Source organism: Vulpes lagopus, chromosome 3, assembly GCF_018345385.1.
Source record: "Vulpes lagopus strain Blue_001 chromosome 3, ASM1834538v1, whole genome shotgun sequence".
Classification (NCBI taxonomy): domain Eukaryota; kingdom Metazoa; phylum Chordata; class Mammalia; order Carnivora; family Canidae; genus Vulpes; species Vulpes lagopus.
In genome coordinates, this window is record NC_054826.1 from 106,966,828 (window position 1) to 106,986,228 (window position 19,401).

Here is a 19,401-nt window from a genome sequence, read left to right on the forward strand (position 1 = left end):
AAATGGAGCCAGACTGGGTGAGGACCCTGGCCACCTTCTTCACCTTCCTGGCTCAAAGTACAGGGAGTGAGAATGGAGACGAGGTTTTTGTTGTTTGGGTTTTTAAGTAATCTACACCTCAAACTCACAACCCCTAGATCAACAGCCACATGCTCCTCCATCTGAGCCAGCCACGCGCCCCAGGTGGGGACCAGTTTTGGCGAAGTGATTAAAACAACTCCTTTATTGAGGCTTAAAAAATAAACTCCTGCAAACACCTTAAACTAATGAGAATTAGGATCCCAATAACTTGTGTCCGTGGGGGTTGCAAAGTCTTTGAAGAAAGCTGTTTCTGCTTTGCAGGCAAAGATTGGAATGAGGGCAGGGGGGTGCAAGTGCCATATCTGCCTTCTACAAGTGGAAAGCCTCTTGGAAGAGGAGGAGTTCAGTTACTCTCTCCATCACTGCTGATGATGCCACGCATATGTGACCAATCCGGAGGTGGGACACGGGGCTGCTCATCATCTGAGCCCAAGGTCCGGCGGTATAGCTCCCCTGGGGGATCAGCTTCTCCTGACGGGTTCCAAGCTGTGCGTCTGCGTGGCCGGCCTGGGTTGGAGGGCAGGAAAAGCGGGAGATCAGTTGTCTGAGAAAATCTAAGCCCCATCTCTTGGGGAGTGGGAGGAAATCCTCACCTGAACCGCTGATGATGTTGGTAATGTCCAAGGAGGCCACCTCAGCTGCCTCCTCCCGCCGCTCTTTCAGGGCCCGGCACTTCTCTAAGGAAGGGTTACCTGGGGTAAAAGACATTGGTGATCCTCTTTTCCCCAGCAGCCCAGGCCCTCTCCTGCAGCCCCCAGGGCACACCTGGCCTCACCCTTCATGCCCAGGGCTTCCAGCTCTGCCCGGAGGACACTGACACGCTCCTTGTGTGAGCGGCAGGGGCCCAACAACTTCTTATAGTTGCGATAGGCACCACAGGCCCGAATGTAGCGCTTTAGCCTTGTCACAGCTGGGTGGTCCTCACCACGGCGACCAGAGCCAGCCTGGCAAGGAAAGATGGCAGCTGCAGGCCAAACCTTCAGGGTCTCAGTCAGGGTCTCCCTCTTCCCTGAAGGTGGCCTCCCACCCTATCTTTACCCTCACCTTCCTGCCTTTGGGTTCTGGACTGCCATCTGTGGAAGAGGAGGAGGAGCTTCGGGTCCTGCCCCTTCTGGAGCTCTTCTTGGAAGACTGATTCTCCATCTCCCGCTTAGGGCTATCCCCTGCCTCACTGTCACTCACCTCCCTCTCCGAGTCACTCGCCTCACCGATACTGCCCACTTCTGCTGTCTTTCCAGGGCCTTCAGTAGTTGGTTTCACCTTTCTCCAGCTGTCTTCCTCATCCTCGCTGCTTCCACTCTGCCTTTTCCCACCCTTCCATGGGGTCCTGTCCTTTCTCTTTCTCTGCACTAGGGACTCTTCATCTCCCCCGCTGTTATCTCCACTACTTGTCTCTGCTTTTTCCTTTTCTTCCTCTCTGTCCCTTGAGTCTCCCAGCAGTCTTGCTGCCCTGCTTTTCTGCTTACAGCTCCTCTCCTCCCACGCTGACTTACTCCCTCCATTGCTCCCGGCTCCAGCTTTCCAATGCTCCTCTTCCTCTCTGTTGTCTTTCTTCTTGGCTAGGGTGTCCTCCTCCTCGCTATCCTTTCCACTTTCCTGGTGGCTTTTAGTACATTTCTTTCCCTCTGCCTTTCTTGTCCTCTGGGTAGGTTCCTTCTCACTGTCCTCACTCTCCTCCCTTGCCTGCTTCCTACTGGCTGAAGTTTTGCTTGGTGCCTGCTTATTCTTTGTCACTGGTTTCTTCCTAATCCTGCCTTTAGATTCCTCCTCCTCCTCTTCCTCGCTCTCTTCCTTGGAGACCTTACTTGTTCTGGCAGAGCCCTCTTCCTCCTCACTGCTCTCCTTCTCCACCTCTAATCCAGTCTTTGCAGTCAGGCCCCTCTGCTGTTCTTCTTTATCACTACTCTCCTCAACTGCTTTCTTTGAAGCTGGCTTTGGACTCTCCTCAGTTGGACTGACTTCTGCTGCCACCATCTCATTCTCTGCTGTGGGGCCAAAGCAGTCTGGACTGGAGGCTGCAGAACTGGGCTCTGGAATGTGGAGAGAGAAGAAGGTTGGGATGGGTTCCTCCTGTCCCTTCTCCCTCCACTTGGGATTGGTTGCTTCTGACAGATGGAGGGGCAACAGGAAACAGCTACCAATCAATCCGCCCCGGTGACCGATTCCTAACTCACTGGCCTCCTGCCGATCTCTAATGCCTTGGTATAATACATACACGGTAAATGCTTTTTGAATGAACCAATTATGCAGAAGGCACTAACCTGACTCCGAATTGAAACGGAACCTTTTCCTCTGGGGGCCACTGCTCGTGGTGGGAGGCCTCTTTGCCTTCTTGGCAAGATCTACCTTCTCTTCCCTGGCACCTGCTTCATCCACCTGTGCATGCGCGAGAGGGCAAAACGTGTATCAAAGTGTCGTTCCCTAGCCCCTCCCAGATCCCTCCTCCTCCGCAACAAACCCGCCTCCCGTGGCCCAGACTCCTTGCACACCTGCACCTTCAGCAGCTCCTTTTCCACTAGCCGCTTCAACGCCTGCTTCTCGTCGGGTTCCAGGCGGTCGCGGCCCGCGTGAGCCAAGAACCTCCGCCGCACGATGGAGTGCGTGAGCGTGCTGTGGAGACAGGTGTCAAGACGGAGTCCCCGTCCCGCCCCTGCCCTTTCCAACCCCAACTCCAGCCTCTAGTGCACCTGAGGTCCGGGCGGCCTCGGAAAAAGCTACAGATGAACTCCTGCATCTCGTTCTCACGCGCCATTTTGCTCCACCTGGAATTGGTGGCTCCCGCCTTTTTTTCTTCTCGGCCTCCGTCACCGCGTTTGACAGGAGCTTGCGCACTCGTACGGTCGTGGCACCGTGAGGGGAGGGACCGTTGGGGGGTCGGTGGCTGGTCGCTTGGACCGAGAACCTTGCCAGACAAAACTTGCTTGCCCCAGGTAATTGGAGAGTCTTGCGGCTCCTTCCTTTTCTTAGAATCAATCGTTTTTTAAAGTTCTCATTAGAAACCGACTTGTCGCCTGTAGCCTTTGGGTGTAACGTAATCAACCCGCGACACTGCTTCCGTCCGTGGTCACGGGCACTAAGTTAGGCCGCTGCGATTTCGAAAGACAGATGAAAAAGGATATCCTCGCCTGAAGACTAGGAGTCCCTGGGGTAAAGTCTTGTGGCTTGCGATTTGCTAAGCACAACCAGAATCGGTAAAGGTGCCTCCGGTGTCCGCCATCTTTATGACATCATCGCGTCGATGCGACACCATCTTCAGCGCAGCCCCTGGAAGCAACGTTCTTTTTCCGGTGTTCCTAGCAGGGCAGCCCCTGTGGTCAAGATCCTTGGGCGCGGGGTACGCCGGGAGTTGTAGTCCCGGCGGACACAGCCTTACGGAGTCTCCGGAAGTGGAGGCGTGAGAGGCGGGGCTGTGCAGGCTCCGGGTAGCGGGACGCCTGACTCCTGCGGGGCACTGCTCCCGGAGCAGGTCATGAACGGGCCGGCGGACGGCGAAGTGGACTACAAGAAAAAATACCGGAACCTGAAGCGGAAGCTCAAGTTCCTCATCTACGTGAGTGCTGGGGTGGGAGGTTGTGGGGGTTGAGGCCTGGCGCTTTTAGAACCTCAGTTTACCCACGTGTAAAGGGAGCGGAGTGAGCTGTCGCCGGGTTCCCGGCCCCTTTACGGATGGCTGTTGGCTCAGCATCCACCTTGCCTGTGACACAGGAACACGAGTGCTTCCAGGAGGAGCTGAGGAAGGCGCAGAGGAAGTTGCTGAAGGTGTCCCGGGATAAGAGGTGGGACCCGGTGGGGGTGGGGGGGCGGGAGGGCTGCATTCCTGCGGATGTTGTGGCTCCTGTGGATCTGCATTCGGATCCCATCCTTGGAAGTGGGCCACGAATGCATGGCGCCTGGCTCGGGGCTGATATGGGGATCCAGCGGGCCAGCTAGAAGGGACAGGGTGCCGGAGAACATTGCTGAGATGGGAATAAACACTCTTGTTCTCCCTGCCTCTTACCCTAGTTTCCTCCTAGACCGACTTCTGCAGTACGAGAACGTGGATGAAGATTCCTCTGGTGAGCAAGGTCATGAAAAATTGGTGGAGGATGTGGCTCCTAGCAGTTCAGCAAGCTTCCTGGGCCCTTCCTTATAGGCTTCGGAGGCTCATAACATCTCCAGTGGTTCTTTTTTTTTTTTTTTTTTTTTAAATTTTTTTTTTATTATTATTTATTTATGATAGTCACAGAGAGAGAGAGAGAGAGAGGCAGAGACACAGGCAGAGGGAGAAGCAGGCTCCATGCACCGGGAACCCGATGCGGGATTCGATCCCGGGTCTCCAGGATCGCGCCCTGGGCCAAAGGCACGCGCCGAACCGCTGTGCCACCCAGGGATCCCTCCAGTGGTTCTTAAATCTATTGCTTGTCCTTCACCTCTACCATTCTTTCCCTCAAGCATTTATTGCTTTGCACAGAGGATACAGTGGAATATTCATTCTGGCTGGGAGTAACAGGAAAACAGAGAAACTAGGAGTTTAGATTTGAAAGGAAAATCAGGGTTGTATGGTGGTGATTGGAGTAGAACAGGGGTTAATAAACTTTTTCTGTAAATGGCCAGGTAAAAAAGATTTCAGGGTTTGCAGAACTGTTGCAACTGCCCAGTTCTGCTGTCGTAGTGCAAAAGTAGCCACAGGTGATACGTTAAGTAAACAAGCATGGATGTGTTTCAGTAAAACTTTATTTATGGATACTGAAATGTGAATTTCCTGAAATTTTCACATGTCATATGTAGTATTTTTTCTTTGAGTCTACCCCCACCCCAAACCCTTTAAAAACGTAAAACCCATTCTTAGTTTGCAGACCATGCAAAAGCAGATAAAGGCAGCATCAATAGAGTGCTCAAGAAAAGTCTTTCTCAGGAAGTAATGTTTGAGCTGGGACCTAAATAAGAAGCAGAAACCAGTCTTGTGAAGATACAAGTGAAAGATTACTAGGCAGGGGAATGACAGAGGCAGATGCCCTGAGGTAAAAATAGGTCAGGTTGCCTGAAGGGCAGAAGGGCTGAAGCATGTAAAGCATGTTTCCAAACTGTGTTTTGAACCTTGCTTATTATGTCAGACCAAGTCCCCGAATACATACATACTTACAAGACAATTTAATGAAACAATGTTAAGTCATACATAAGTAGTTCTGATGGTTTTTAGACCGCTTTTTCCTTTTTTTTTTTAATTTATAATGCTGGTTGCAAACCAATACATTGACTTCACGCCCCACCAATGGATCAAGACCCACAGTTTGAAAAAGTGCTAAGGTAGACATTGGTGGTCCTATTTCAGCATGGGTTCCTTATAACCCATGGCGCATACAAATCTCTCTCTGTGGTGCCTTTAAACACTGATGTGGAGCCAGGGTCAGCAGCCAGCAGCCAGCCAGGATACCTGTTTTTGTAAATAATGTTTTATTGGAACACACAATGGCCATTTGTCTATGTACGATAGGGATGGTAGATGATGGATGAAGTCAGAGAAATAGGCAGGAGCCAGCTTATGTAGGTTGAGACAAATCATTTAGCTCATACTCTTGTTTTTCATTGCCTGCCTATTCCTTCCCTGAGGTCTTCCAGGTATCTTCCTGCTGGAGGGGGTCTTTAGGACAGGAGCCATGAGAAAAACAGCATGTTCATGGTCAGAGTGGGATAAATCTGAAGAGTGAGAGAGAGCCAGGGACGGAAGCCACCACTTGTATCCTGGAAAAGCCCACAGTCTGGTCAGGGAGACACCCACACATGACACATCTTAGCGCAGTGTGAGGAGAGCCCTGACAAGTGAGAGTTGAGTTTTAGGGAGAGCTAGCAAGTAACTGAGCCTGAGGGATTCTGGAAGACTTCTCAGAATGGTGGTGTTTAATTTGCTTCTTAAAGGATCTGAGCAGAAAAATGGGGTGGCATTTACCCCAGGTACCAGTTATTTGTTAAATGAACAATGGGCCTTCTTGGTAGAAATGCAGAACTGGGAGTTCACTGTCTTTTTAGAGGAAATAGATGGGCATGATGTGAAGGAAGAGTACAGTTTGGTTGGAAGACCGGAAAGGTAGGTTGAGGCCAGATTAAGAAGCACTCCACATGCTTGCAGGCTGTAGAGGATGTCACCAGGAAGGCTGTGATTAGCTTTACATTTATATCATTCTAGAGTTGGAGTAGACAGTGGATGGCAGGAGAAGTGAGATTGCTGAGCTGGTGATTTTGACGTGGTAATGACCTGACCTGGTGGTAGTTGGAACGAGGATAAAGATAGGAGAGAGATGAAGGTAGATGAACAGGACTCGGGATGTGGGAAGTGCAACAGAGGCAGTAGCTGAAGGTTGCTTAGGAGGCAGTCAAGGAGTCAGAGATGTGGGTTTAAGTCCCAGCTTCTCACCTTACTCTCTGGGCCTCAGTGAACTCATCAGGAAAGAGAACGTGATGCCCTCACCTTCCTCCTTGGCTAGTTATGAACACAGGAGCCATGGTGAACCAGAGCACTCCTGCAGAGCCTGGCAGTAGTTAAGTGCTTGACAGACATGTTACAATGGAGGAGTCCAGGCAGAAAGTCAGTTGAAAAGGATGTTTTAGGAAGCTGGTGAAGCTGTGAGCCTCCCCCAGAATAGCACATATGTGCCAACTAGGGAGTCAGAGTCCCTGGGGCCCTTCTGTAGAGTTGAGACTCTACTTCTCTGAGGTAAGTTAGAGCCCCCCACCCTCCCTCTGACCAGCCCTCCCGTCTCACAGACTCAGATGCCACTGCATCTTCAGATAACAGCGAGACAGAGGGAACACCCAAGCTGTCGGACACGCCAGCTCCCAAGAGGTGAGAAGAAGCCAACCTTCTTCTCTAGGGGTGGAGTGGGAGTGGACACCCGGGCATCTGGCTGCCTCTGACCGTCCCCCTCTCCTATCCTTTCTCCAGGAAGAGAAGCCCTCCGCTGGGGGGTGCCCCCTCCCCCTCCAGTCTCTCCCTGCCTCCTTCAACGGGGTTTCCCCTTCAGGCCTCCACGGCCCCCTCCCCGTACCTGAGCTCGGTGAGTTGCGGTCATGGGTGGGAAGTGGTAACTGAGCCACCTGGGAGTAAGGTGGGCATTGTTGGCCAGATGGGCCTCAGGGGAAGGCCAGCCCAACTCTGGGGACATCTGTCTGGGTGTGGCCAGCAAGCCTCCATTGGAGGGGTGTGAGGTCGGGGCTGCCCACTTCTCTCTGGCTTAGGAATGGGGGACAGGCGCGGCTGAGGAGAGCAGAGCTCAGGACACAGTCCTGCTGCTGTCCCTTCCCCTTCTGTTCTCGGGAGCCACACTCATCACCACCTCTTGTTTTTCCATTCCTCCTCCTGTTTGCGTTTCTTCCCTCTCCCCCACCCCATCTACTCCATTTCCCATCTCCATCCCCCCACTCCTGCCTGCAGCTGGCTTCCCCCCCCTACCCCCCATTCCCTTCTGACTACCTGGCCCTGCAGCTGCCCGAGCCCAGCCCCCTGAGGCCCAAGCGGGAGAAACGGCCCCGCCTGCCCCGGAAACTCAAGGTACCCTGATTGGGGGATGTTAGGGAGGGGCCAGAACGGCAGGAGGACAGCCATGCAAGGGAGGCTCAAGACAGGGGCTGGGGCCTGTCCAGGAAATTCTAAGGATTGATTTGGGGCTGCTGGGGACCCAGCCTAGGGCTAGGCACTGAGGGGTGGATCAGAGAAGTCCTAGTCCACAGGCTTGATGTGGAGAAAAATGAGGGACAGGACCAACCTTGCTTGGGACGCTCAGAGTGGGGGCCACGCTCCTTGTTCCCAGGTATCCTGTGATGCCAGGCAGCCTTAGAACGGGTGGAGCTATGGGACGTGGACTCCTGTCAAGGCTGCACTAGTTAAAAACCACATGACCTTGAGCAGGTCTCTCTGACCCGCTAGGTCCAGTTCTGCGTCTGTAAATGAGCAATCAAACCATGTGTAACAAGTGTTTCTTTAGCACCTACTATGTACCAGGCACTGTTCTAGGAGATGCAGAGAGATGCAATAGTGAACAAAACACAAAAATCCCCACCTTCACAGAGCTCCCATTCTAGCAAGAGAGTGGAAAATACTCAAGATAAGTAGGTGTCAATGCCTAGAAATTGGGCCAGTTAGAGAGATGGGAAGCTCCAGAGTAGATGGGGGCTGGTACTTATGGGTGGATGGTCTAGGACGTTATTTGGTCAGAGGCTTAAAAGAAATGAGAACCAACTACATGGCTCTCTGAGCAAGTGTTTCGGGGAGAACAAGCACTGCAAAGGCCCTGAGGAAGGTGTGTGTTTGTCTTGTTCAAGGACCAGGAAGGAGGCCAGCGTGTTTGGAGGGAAGGGAGGGGTGGGTGATGGGGTGAACAGATCAGAGAAATAACCAAGGGACAAGATCATGAAGAGCCTCCCCAGTGTTGTAAAGGCTGCTTGTACCCTGAAAGAAACAGGGAGCCACTGCAAAAGGTTGGGCAGAGGGGAGTCGACTCAGATTTATCGGATTCCCTGCTGTGTGAATAGACTGAGGAGGACTGGGTCAGTATGGAAGTGGGGAGGCCTCTGAGGAAGCTCCTGCAGTGAAGGAACTAGAACTGCTGAAAAGTAGCTGGCAGATCAGTTTCGAAGATGGGAGCAGTGGGAAGACCAGTAAAGCCAGGGTTTGGGGCCCGAGCAACTGAAAAAGTGTATTAGCCTTTCTCTGAGACAGGGAGGTCTGGGAGGAGCAGCTCTGCAAGGGAAGACGGAGTTTGGACATACTGAGATGCTGTCTGGAAATGCCAGTGAGACAACAGGAGAATGTGAGCCTGGGTTTTGAAATCCTCAGCATGGAGGCGGGTGTGATTGTTGGGGGAGATCGTACGTAGAGAAGGAATGAGCCCCAGGAGCAATGAGGACACAGAAAGCACATTGCCCTTCCAACTCTGAGTCAAAGTGGGATTGGGACTAAACAAGACAGCTTTCAAATTGGGTAGATTATAAACACAAGGCACTGGAGCCAAAAGCAAAGTAGGAGGTCACGTTTGTGGTAGTTAGGAGTGTGGGTTCTGGAGCTCAGATCCCAGCTCCCCCTCTTACTCTATATGTGACCTTGGCCCTTGAGCCTGAAAAGTGGGTAGATACTGGGTGATAATGCTAGCCCTGCGCTCTCCTTGGCAGGAGTTTTGCTTTTGGCCTGTAGAGCAGGATGGTACAGAAGGCAAGGGTCAGTGAAGCCTGAGCAGATGGGTAGAGGTGTAGCGTGAGTGAGGTTTTCTGAGTTGCAGGGTCCTGACATAGAGGTGATGGGGAGCTGAGAAGTGACCATAGAGGAGAGAGAAGATTGGTTGAGAGGGATCCCTGGGTGGCGCAGCGGTTTAGCGCCTGCCTTTGGCCCAGGGTGCGATCCTGGAGACCCGGGATCCAATCCCACGTCGGCCTCCCGGTGCATGGAGCCTGCTTCTCCCTCTGCCTATGTCTCTGCCTCTCCCTCTCTCTCTCTCTCTCTGTGACTATCATAAGTAAATTTAAAAAAAAAAAAAAAAAAAGATTGGTTGAGAGAGGGCCCGGGATCAGCTGCTATGGTGGAGGGGGTAAATCTGAGAAGGCCTCAAGGAAGAGGTAACATTTGAGGCCAGGAGAAGTGAGATTTGGAAATTGCAGGCTGAGCAAGAGTGGAAGGAACACAAGGATGTCACAGAAGTATTGTTGAGGCTGATGCAGGAGTGAGAAAGGAGGACATCAGAAAAAAACATCAGGTGAGGTGGGATCACAGAAGGCCTGGGTGCCTGGAGCCAGGATGTCCTGTATAGGGGTAGGAGTAACTGAAATTTCCGGATTAGTCTGAGGAGACAAGGGACAGCTGTGAAGATGGGAACAGGTCAGGTAAGGGCCTGGGCCCCAGTCAGACAGAGTGGGTTTGAGTCCTGGCTCTTCCACGAGCTCCCCATGTGACCTGGGCAAGTCATTTCACCCTCTGAGCCCTGGCTTGCTTTTTCGCTCAGGGCGGGGGTGGAGCTCACTGTAGGATAACATGAGTCAAGAGAGAGGAAACACATAGCCCAGTGCCTGGTCCCTAGTAAGCTGTGGATAAACAGGAGCTGCTCTCAGTCCCAGAGGCCACTGAGGAAGACTGTGCAGAGGTGGGACGTAGGGACTAGGATGGGATGGAAAGGTGGCAGCCAGAGGAGGGGCGCGGCTGTCCTCACGACGCTGGGCCTCCTGTCTGTCACCAGTCCTGGGCAACTCCTGTACCCTGAGCCCTTGACCAGGAGAGACAAGCCCACTCTGACACCCCCTCCCAGGACAACAGCAGGCCTGGGAGCTCCTGAAGAGGCAGAAATCAGCCATGAGGGCCGATGGAGTGAAAGCAATCCCAGGGCCACTGTAAAGGCACACAAGCGCTCCTGCCACCCCCACCTGGGGCCAGATGGGACACTGCTCCGGGGGGGCCAGGGAGGGCACCCGTGGGCCTGTGCCTAGAAAGTCTCCATTTGCAAGTCTCAGGTTCCACCTCTGACCACCCCCACCCCCCCTCAGGGCAGTCAGAATGGTCAGAGATCAGGAATGGACATCACCCAGCACATAGCAGGTGCTCACAGTTGTGCCCACAGAGCTCTCTGTGGGGAGAACTCCTGGCAGGGAGCGGGGGCCAGATGCTTGGGCAGGACAGAGGACACTCCCCAGCCTCAGAGGACACAGCAGGACATTTGATAAATAGAAAAGGACACTTGAGATGGAGGGACTGGCCTATTCTCAGGCACTCCTTACCGCCTGTCCCTTGAGTAGAGGAATGACGTGCTCAGGTTTGTGTTTTAGAGAGCTCACTCTGGCTGCAGTGTGGAGGAGGAACTGGCTCTGGGAGAGGCTGAAGGCAGGGAGTCCAGTTAGGAGGCTGGTACCGTGGTAGCCCAGGTGAGCTGAGAGGAGGGCCTGGCCCAGGCCAGTGGCTGCGGGGATCCCAAAGAGGGGCCCGTCCAAGGTTTAAGAGGTAGTAGCCTCACACGGCGGGGGGCGAAGACCTAGGACCCCCTCCACCTAACCAGTGAGTCCCAAAGTAGGAGGGAGATGAGGCCCGTGCTGCCAAATGGGGTCTGAGGTGCCCAGGGGCGGGCCGGCAGGCGCTGCAGGCTGCCTCTGACTGGCTCTAAGTGCTATCACGGGCAGCCAAGGTGCATCCCTGGAGAGGGCAGGGCCTGGCCTTCTCCTCCTGGTTCCCATAAGACTCCCACCACCACCACCACCACCACCACCACCACCACCCTCATCACTGCCTCCATCACTACCCCTCACCTGCAGGCACTTGCTGGGTTGAGACTCCAGGGGCTAAGGTGAGGCAGGGCCCCCCAATTCCAGCACTGGCTGGCTCAGCTGTGTCCACTCCCCTGGCATGAGCCTTTGCCCCCTTCCTGACAAGCCCTCCCTGTGTTTCTTCCCCCTGCTGCAGATGGCGGTGGGACCCCCCGACTGCCCTGTGGGAGGGCCGCTGACCTTCCCGGGCCGGGGTTCCGGGGCTGGGGTGGGGGCAGCCCTGGCCCCACTGCCTCCACCCAAGATGCCCCCCCCAACCATCCTGAGCGCCGTCCCTCGGCAGATGTTCAGCGACGCGGGCAGTGGGGATGATGCCCTGGATGGGGACGATGACCTGGTGATCGACATCCCGGAGTGACCCGCCCCCCTGTGGCTGAGCCCCTGCCCCTCACCCGATGCCAGCACACACAAGCCCCCCAGCTTCCGCAGAGACGTTTATTGATGCCCAGTTGCCATGCCGCGGCCACTGACACAATCAGAAAAGGCGTAAACATGCACGAATGTCCCCTGGAAGGTGGGTCCCCACTGGGGAGGGGGGCCCTCCCATGTGGGCCCCATCCAGGGGACAGTTAGTTAAATGAGTGGCCAGGAGCATCTGCCGCCTCTCAGAGAGGCGGAGACCCCATAGTGGTCCCCCCATTCAAAAGGGCAGCTGTACAGGGCTAGGTTGGTTGGTTTTTAACGAAGATTCTGTATTAAAGGAGTGGCTCTTTTTTTTTGTTTTTGTTTTTGTTTTTTTTTGTCCTCTCTTTTGGAAACATTCTCCTCCTCCGAACCCCTCCTAATCCGACCTCCTCCCTGTGGGCTGAGGGGGACGGGGCAGCCTGGAGAGGCAGGAGAGGAGCCAGCAGCCCCCTGCGGGCGTGCACAGGACGGGTGTTTGCATATTTGCATGGTAGCAGTCAGGCAGGAGGAAGTTTGCATATGTGAATATAGATCTCCACGGTCCCTCACGAGAAGACAGACCCACGGTTACGCGGACTCTCACAAAATAAGACAGGTAGTGGGGCGGGGCATCTACCCCGTGTAAACGTGCAACACACTCGTGCGAAGGTCAGGTACTGGACCCGGCCCGAGGGGCCTGTGCAGGGCAGGTGCGGTCCCACTCAGGCTGAGGGCAGGGCCCCAGCCGCTGGGGGCAGCTCACTGGTCAGGGTGTGCCAGCGTTCCAGGGCTGCGTCCGGCTGCTGCAGACAGTCGCTCCAGTGCTTCCGGGCCTCGCCCCGGGCCCCAGGCCCCAGGGACACGCCACCTGGGAAGGAGGAAGGGGTGGGCAAAATCGGGGCCCATCTCACTGCCAATATGCCCACCCCTCCAACCCCCTCCAACAACAACACCCACCCCCCCATCCATCAGCACCACCCAGCAGGCAGGCTCCTCCCTCACCGATGAAGTCATTGGATTTTCCGATGTCATAGTCCCAGACTGTGACTTCCAGAGTCTTGGTGGCCAGAGCAGAGAGCTCCATCTCATAGAAGAAGTCCTGAGGTGGAACAGCCATAGATTCCATGAGGCCCTGCCCCCAGCACCCTTCAATTTCTGGGCCCTGCCTTGCTTACCTCATTAAATTCCGGATTGAGAGTCTTCTTCTTCACACACGTTTTGTGCTTGGATTTCTTATCCACATCAGGCCTCAAGTACCTGCGGGGGGCGGGAGGGCGGGGTAGTGGAGTGGGGCAGTTAGGGACAGATCAGGCCCCAGAAGAAGATGCCGCAGAGGTCAGGCTCGGGGGAGGGGGAGGAAAGAGGGAGGATGGGCTCACGTCTTGACGTAGGGGTCGGAGTAGCCATTGACGTCCATGGCGGCCAGGTGGGCACAGCGCACAATGCCCACCAGCAGCCCCCGGCGCCGAGAGTTGTAGCTGAGACTCAGTAGGATGCGCCCACGCTCTTCCAGCAGCCCAGGCCCCTGCTCGGCCTGCTCCAGCTGTGGGGCAGACTTAGGGGTCAGCCTGCATCCTTGCCACCTCCCACCCAGATGTGGTCCCTCTGAGGTACCTCACCTCCTTCAGGTAACAAGAGATGCCCCTCAGGGCCGCTGACATGGAGGATGGTGAAGCCAACTGAGGAGAAGAGAAGATTCTGGAAACCTGGTCTCCCTGGGGCTGCCCCACCCCCACCCCACCTGCAGCACCCCACCAGCCTCACACAAACCGGGACCTGGCGCTCAAGGCAAATGTTAAAATGTTTCTTCTGTGAAGGCTTGAGGCGGCGGAGGGGTACTCGGATCTCCCCGATGAATTCGTTGTGGCTCAGCTTGTCCTCGTCACAGACAGAGATCCTGGTGGGGAATTATAGGGTCAGGGCCCCCTGGCATGCCTGAGCCTGCTCCCCTGTGGGAGAAAGGTCCTCCAACTGAACTCAGCACCTGAAGCCTATCCTAGCTCTGCCCCAAACACTCTACGCCTCACCTGTCTCACGGGCTGTGTGGTGGGCACCGGGCCTGGAGCTGAGGAGGAGTGAGAAGGACGCTGTGATTTTCCCTGTTCCCCTGGCCCTCCCTCTCCAGCTGTCCAGGCCATCCCGGGTCCGTCAGGACCTGCACTGCTCCTTCAGGAGGCCCTCACAAAGCCCGAGCACCAGCACCCTCTGGAGCCTCCATTCAGAGCCTGGGGATTGGAGCCAACTGAACAACATGCCCAGAGCACACATTGGTGGGTGTGGGTCAGATTCTGTGAGCAAGGGCTAGAAGCACCTTGAGGAGCCTTGGCCAGTCACACGAGGATCCCACACCTCTGGCACTCCTGGCCTTGTCTGCATGCAGCAGGGAACCAGCCTGGGAGAGACACAGGAGCCCAGCGAGTAAGAAATGATTTTTAGTTCTCTTCATCCCTTCCTGCAGCTCCTGGTGCTTCCATTGTGACACTCAAGCTATGTCACAGGGGAGTATTTATCTTCCACTTCTGGCACCTACTAGCTTCCTGTGTGACCTTGGCCAAGTCATCTCCCTATGCCTCAATTCCCATCCATAAAATGGAGATAGGAGTACCCACCTCCATCAACTGCCAGGATCAAGAGAAATAGATGTAAAGAGGCAGAGCCCAGCGCTGGGCACCCATGAGAGCTGAGTACTCAGCTACTCAGGCCTAATGCTCTCACATCAGAAAGGTGGGCCAGACTTTCTGCCTCACTACCAGCAGGGTGACCTCCAAAACGCAACCCTGACCATGCCCCTGTCCCCGTGCAAGCCCTCCCCCACTTTCCCCATTGCCAAGAACACAGCTAAAGCCCTGGGTTATGGTGCCCATCACTCCAGTCTCTGGTCTCCAGTCAGGGACTACAGCCCCCACAGCTCCACCTCCTGGGATGATGGAGCACGTTTCCTTCACTCCTTAGCACTGGATGTTAGGGGGGCACAGGCAACAGAACGGGCAGACATGTCAGGGCTCTGAGGAGGGCTCTCAGAGACCAGGGAAAGCTTCCAAGAGGAGGCACAGCTTCAAGTATTGAATGAATGGTATTTAGGCTGGCCAAGAGAGGGGGCACTTTCCGTGGAAGAAATATAACAGGCAAAGGTCAGGCTGATTGAACCTGGTCAGTCTGAAGAAGTCCGTCCTCTGCTGGAGCAGCAGTAGGAGGAAATGTTTGGGGGGCAGGAATGCCAGGGAAACATTTTGGCTTCCTGCCAAAGGGGATGGGGAGCCAGTGATTATTCTTGAGCATCTGAGAAGGGCTTAATGGGAAGCAGATCAACCAACCAAAGAAGGTGCCAAAAAGAGCTCTCAGAGGAGGTACTGACTGGAATCCTCAGGAACAGGGAGAATGGAGCCCTCACCTGAGCACCTTGTGGGTGATATCATCATCCGTGATCCCACTGTATGTCAGGTCCTCATTCCAGACAGGATTCAGTGTGTTCCTCTGAGTCTTAGTTTTTAGCTTATTGGCCTGAGGTGTGGGGACGAAGATTCTCAATATATGTCCCCCAGACATACAGAGCCTGAGGGCAGGGGAAGGACAGACCCACCAGCTGGGTCAGAGGCTATTACCTTGCAGGCTCCAGGCAGCAGGTGCAGCTTGACGTAGGGGTCAGCAAGGCCATTGAAATCCATGGGCTTGAGGCCCTGCAGAGGACAGAAGGAAAGAGAGCTGCAAGCTCCCAGCCCTGCTACCTGCCTCCCTCCCTCCCTCTGCAGAGTGGATCCTTGGGGTGTGGAGAGTCAAGAAGAGGGGTGCTGGGGGACAAGGGTCGGGGGAAGGAGGACAGGTCCAAACCGGACACCTGGAACCCGCCCCCAGGGTGGGAGGCACACAGGGCCAGAGCTGGGGAGGCAGGGAGTGCCCACCTTGGCCCTGAGAATACTACAGTGCAGAGTGCAGGAGGCCTGGTCGTAGAGAAGGTCGAACTCCAGCATGCCCAGGGCGGCTGGCGAAGAGGGAAGAGGTAGCGTGAGTCCTGAGTTGGTGTGTAAGGCAGGTGTGTGAGAGACCACCGGGCAGGCCGGCTGTGGAGCCTGTGGTGCTGGCGGGTGAAGGTGTGTGCCTGTCGGCAGCGGCTGTCAGCCTGCGAGCCTGTGTGCGAGTGTCTGGGTCCCTGGCTGGGCCGCAACTGGGGCTGTGTGGGTGGCTGAGTGTCTCAGCAGAAATATTGAATATTGAGCCTTTCTGAAACTGTAATCTCCGCCCCGACTGCAGCTGAGGTGGCAGTGCCCGCCTCCCCCAACACGCGCCCCGCAGAGCCCCGGGCCCCAAAGCCCCCATTCAGTCCTGGGGCCCTCCATCCAAGCCCCCAGACTCACTGGTATCATCCGAGTCGTAACTGTCCACCTCAGCTCCGTCCTCGGGTGTGGTGGCCCCAAGGAGGGCTGCAGGCGGGGCCAGGGCCAGGGGCGCCAGCCGAGCAGGGGCCTCCCTGAGATCTCTGCCCCCGCCTTCTGGTCCCAGTGCCCGGCGGGGGAAGTAGTCAGAGATCTGCCGGATGGGCCGGATGGGCCCGGGGCACACGTTGATAGCCATGTGCTCCTGGATGTTGATGGTCATGCGGTCGCCCCTGCGGCCCCTCATGCAGCACCCCTGGCTGTGAAAAGGATGAGAGGGAGGTCCCAGAGAGCGTAAGCCCCAGGTGGATTCTTCATACCTGCCGGCTGCTGGCAGATGGCCAGGCGGCCACCTCCCCAGCTGGTGGGGTCCTCCCGGGCTTCCCTGCCCAGGTGTCAAGGGAGAAGGTGGCCTGTACCAGCCGGCAGGCAGACAGGAAGCCTGGGCCCCCCAGACCCCCGGCTTTGCTCCCCACCGCCCCCCCCCCAAGCTGGGCTGCCAGCCCACTCCCCCAGGCAGCTCCTAGCGCCACCTCAGCCGTGCCCACATACCTTTGGATGGTCCCGGTGTCATCTTTCCGGCTCCTGGCCCTCATCCCGGGATGCCCTCCGCCCCTGGGCTCCTGCCTCCCTCGGAAGCAGCCCCACAGGCGCTGTCCATCCCTCTGCACCAGGCGCTTGTCTGGCCCAGGGGGCACGCACCCCTCTAGCTTTCCCTGCCCACTGTCCTTCATGCAGCCGCGGGATCTGCCCGCCTGCCTGACTGGCCCCCCTGCCCTGCAGCCCAACGCGGGGACCCCTGCCTCAGATGCCTCCTCCTGAGACCGGCAATTCAAGATGAGCCAGAAATTGCAGCCTCCAGGGAGCTAAACACCCCGTGGGCACACAGGCTAACACGCACACTCACCCTCACCCTCACGCCCCCGGCGGCCCAGCCCTCTGCACCTGTGTGTCTGCCTCCAACAGGTGCCCAAGCACTGGGGGGACGGCGGGGACGGGCTGGGCGGTGGCGGCCGGCGATTCCCGGGGCGGCCAGCGAGAAGAGCGCGGAGTCCGGCGGTGAGAGCCGAGAGGGAGGGAGGGTGAGCAGGAGAAAGTGCGGGGAGGAGGGGGTGAGCGAGGTGGAGGCGAGGATGCAGCCGGCGCAGGCGGCAGGGGGCGGGGAGGGGCGGCCGGAGGCTGGGGAGGGGGCGGGACTCTCCCGCCCGCGCCCGCCGGGCACACTTAGGGGCGCACGCGACTGCGCACACACACACGCACACACACACACACGCGGGCACTCCCGCGCACACGCCTGCGCCCACGTGCGCACGCTCGCACTCATGCACTAACCCACCCCGGAGAACTTCGCGTGCACACACTCGCGGACACACGGGCTCCCTGCGCCACCGAGAAGCAGCGGCGAGAATTGCCCGGTGTTCCCCAACTCCCCGGAGACCCCGGGCCCCCGCCCCTGCCCCTGCCCCGGCAGCGAGCCCGCGGCGCCTCCCTCCCCTGCGGGCTCCTCGCTTACCCCCCCCCCCGGCCTGCGAGACCCGGACCACCCTCCTGGTTGCCATGGCGACGCTGCGCCTCCTCCCTCCTCCGCGGCCCCCCCGCGCCTCCTCACGCCCCTCCCCCACGGAGAGTGCTCGGGGGAGGGAATAGGTTGTTGGGCCCTCCCCTCCCCAAATACGTAGGGGCGGGGCTTAGAGATCTGCAGTCACCCGGGGTGGGCCGGGGGACGGTATCTGATCCGCCCGCGCTCGCTGGCCTGGGACCCTGGGGGTCCTCTCCCCGCCAAGCCGGGCTGGGGAACCTCACAGCCTGACGGAGGGGACAGGTCCGAGGCTGTGGCTTCCCCCACGCCTCTTCTCTGGGGCTGTTCAGGCCTCTCTCCTGTGGTCCAGCCCAGCCCCCAAGGGCCGGGGTCCCCTTCTCAGGGATGGCATCTCCCTTGGGAATCCACCCTTCCTCACCCCACCCCCTGCCATGTCCAATTCCATCCCTCCCGTGAGGCGTCGGGCTTCTTTCCGAGCCTTGCAGTTCGCCATTTCCCACCTGAACCCTGCCATCTGCCTGTCAAACTCCAGCCTCAGATCTTTGCTCTTCTTTGCCCCAAACCCGCCATCCCCCCTAAAACAGAGTACCTACAGTGGCCTTCAAGCCCTTAGGTCCAAGACCCTGACTCCTCCCATCCCCATCCCGTCACTCCCACCTCCGTGGCTGTTGGCAGGAAGGTTACCTACAGTCCCTAGAACAGACCTGGATCCCTGAGGCCTCTGGACCTTTGCTCATAGGACCTCCTCTGCCTGAAAGAGCTTCCCTTTCTTCAGGGTCATCCTGGGTCACCTCTTCTGAGGACCTTTCCTGGAGCATCCCCACCCCACCCCCTTGCTTCCAGTGTGCTGCCTGCCTTAGGCTCAGTTCTACCTGCTTACATTTCTGTCTCCCCCACCACCTGGGAGTGTTATGGAGGCTGCCCCAAGCTGGGCCTAGCACTAAGTTGGCATCCCTAAGTACTGTGATTTAAAAGTAAGAGAAGTGTGGTTGCACAGTAATGTGAATATAGTTAACACTACTAAACCGTACGTATGCTTGCAAATGGTTAAGATAGAAATATTGTTATTTGTATTTTTTAAAAGTACACATTTTTTAAAAAAAGGTTTTATTTACTTATTCATGAGGGACACAGGGAGAGGGAGAAGCAGGCTCCATGCAGGGAGCCAGACAATCCTGGGTCTCCGGGATCACGACACACCCCCCCCCCCCACCCGAAGGTGGTGCTAAACCACTGAGCCACCCGGGCTGCCCACAATATTTTTTTTTAAAGAGAGAGAAATGCAAAGTCAGACCACACTGAGATAGACCACACTTATCACCCACCAGATGACAAAACTCAAAGCATCAGTTAACTCGCAATGTGTGCAACGCTGTGGGTAAGTGGGCAGGCACCACCTCTGCGGAGGCCATTCTGATGGTGGATGCCAAGATGCCAAATACATAGACTCTTTGACCCAGAAATTCTACTCCTAGGATTTCTACTTCTAGCTTATAGGCTGGCCCATGAACAAAATAATAGAAGTTCAGAGCTCTGAAATGCAACATGTTTGCAATGACAAAAGACTGGAAATAACCTAAATGTCCACGAGCGGGGTATCAGTTCAGTGGGTTTTGACACAATTTCATGTGATGAAATAGTATGCAGCCATGAAAAAGAGAGCCCCTGGTACTTGTATGCACTTGCACAGAGTCGTCTTCCCAGTCTCAGGTTAACCTAAAAAAGTAAGATGCAGAACAGTATGTGTGGAATGGG

At 56.3% G+C, this 19,401-nt stretch overlaps 3 protein-coding genes across 8 annotated transcripts; 1 reads left to right on the forward strand and 2 right to left on the reverse strand.

Moving 5' to 3' along the window:
- Positions 1–205: 205 nt before the first annotated feature.
- HIRIP3 (HIRA interacting protein 3) lies at positions 206–3,295 on the reverse strand. Its single transcript, XM_041747278.1, has 7 exons — positions 2,769–3,295; positions 2,571–2,691; positions 2,343–2,457; positions 1,126–2,111; positions 857–1,025; positions 675–773; positions 206–588 (listed from the first exon to the last, which is right to left on the reverse strand). The coding sequence occupies exons 1-7, from the start codon at positions 2,831–2,833 to the stop codon at positions 425–427; spliced, it is 1,719 nt and encodes a 572-aa protein (XP_041603212.1). The 5' UTR covers positions 2,834–3,295; the 3' UTR covers positions 206–424.
- A 31-nt stretch (positions 3,296–3,326) lies between these two features.
- INO80E (INO80 complex subunit E) lies at positions 3,327–12,065 on the forward strand. 3 transcript variants are annotated; one of them, XM_041747285.1, is made up of 8 exons: positions 3,327–3,631; positions 3,787–3,857; positions 4,084–4,136; positions 6,823–6,901; positions 7,001–7,112; positions 7,490–7,606; positions 10,861–10,956; positions 11,489–11,624. In XM_041747285.1, exons 1-7 carry the CDS (start codon positions 3,551–3,553, stop codon positions 10,930–10,932), a joined length of 585 nt encoding a protein of 194 aa, XP_041603219.1. In that variant the 5' UTR covers positions 3,327–3,550; the 3' UTR covers positions 10,933–10,956; positions 11,489–11,624. The 3 variants fall into 3 exon arrangements, with proteins under 3 accessions (XP_041603219.1, XP_041603217.1, XP_041603218.1); XM_041747283.1 differs by lacking the exon at positions 10,861–10,956 and having other exon boundaries at positions 11,489–12,065; XM_041747284.1 differs by lacking the exons at positions 7,490–7,606; positions 10,861–10,956 and having other exon boundaries at positions 11,489–12,065.
- Positions 11,774–17,224, reverse strand: DOC2A (double C2 domain alpha). Of its 4 annotated transcripts, none has more exons than XM_041747281.1 (11): positions 17,052–17,224; positions 16,089–16,366; positions 15,636–15,715; positions 15,339–15,413; positions 15,128–15,237; positions 13,501–13,633; positions 13,356–13,415; positions 13,116–13,279; positions 12,912–12,993; positions 12,739–12,835; positions 11,774–12,604 (listed from the first exon to the last, which is right to left on the reverse strand). In XM_041747281.1, the coding sequence occupies exons 2-11, from the start codon at positions 16,351–16,353 to the stop codon at positions 12,459–12,461; spliced, it is 1,212 nt and encodes a 403-aa protein (XP_041603215.1). In that variant the 5' UTR covers positions 16,354–16,366; positions 17,052–17,224; the 3' UTR covers positions 11,774–12,458. The 4 variants fall into 4 exon arrangements, with proteins under 4 accessions (XP_041603215.1, XP_041603216.1, XP_041603214.1 ...); XM_041747282.1 differs by having other exon boundaries at positions 17,014–17,224; XM_041747280.1 differs by lacking the exon at positions 17,052–17,224 and adding an exon at positions 16,659–16,776 and having other exon boundaries at positions 13,507–13,633.
- Positions 17,225–19,401: the final 2,177 nt, after the last annotated feature.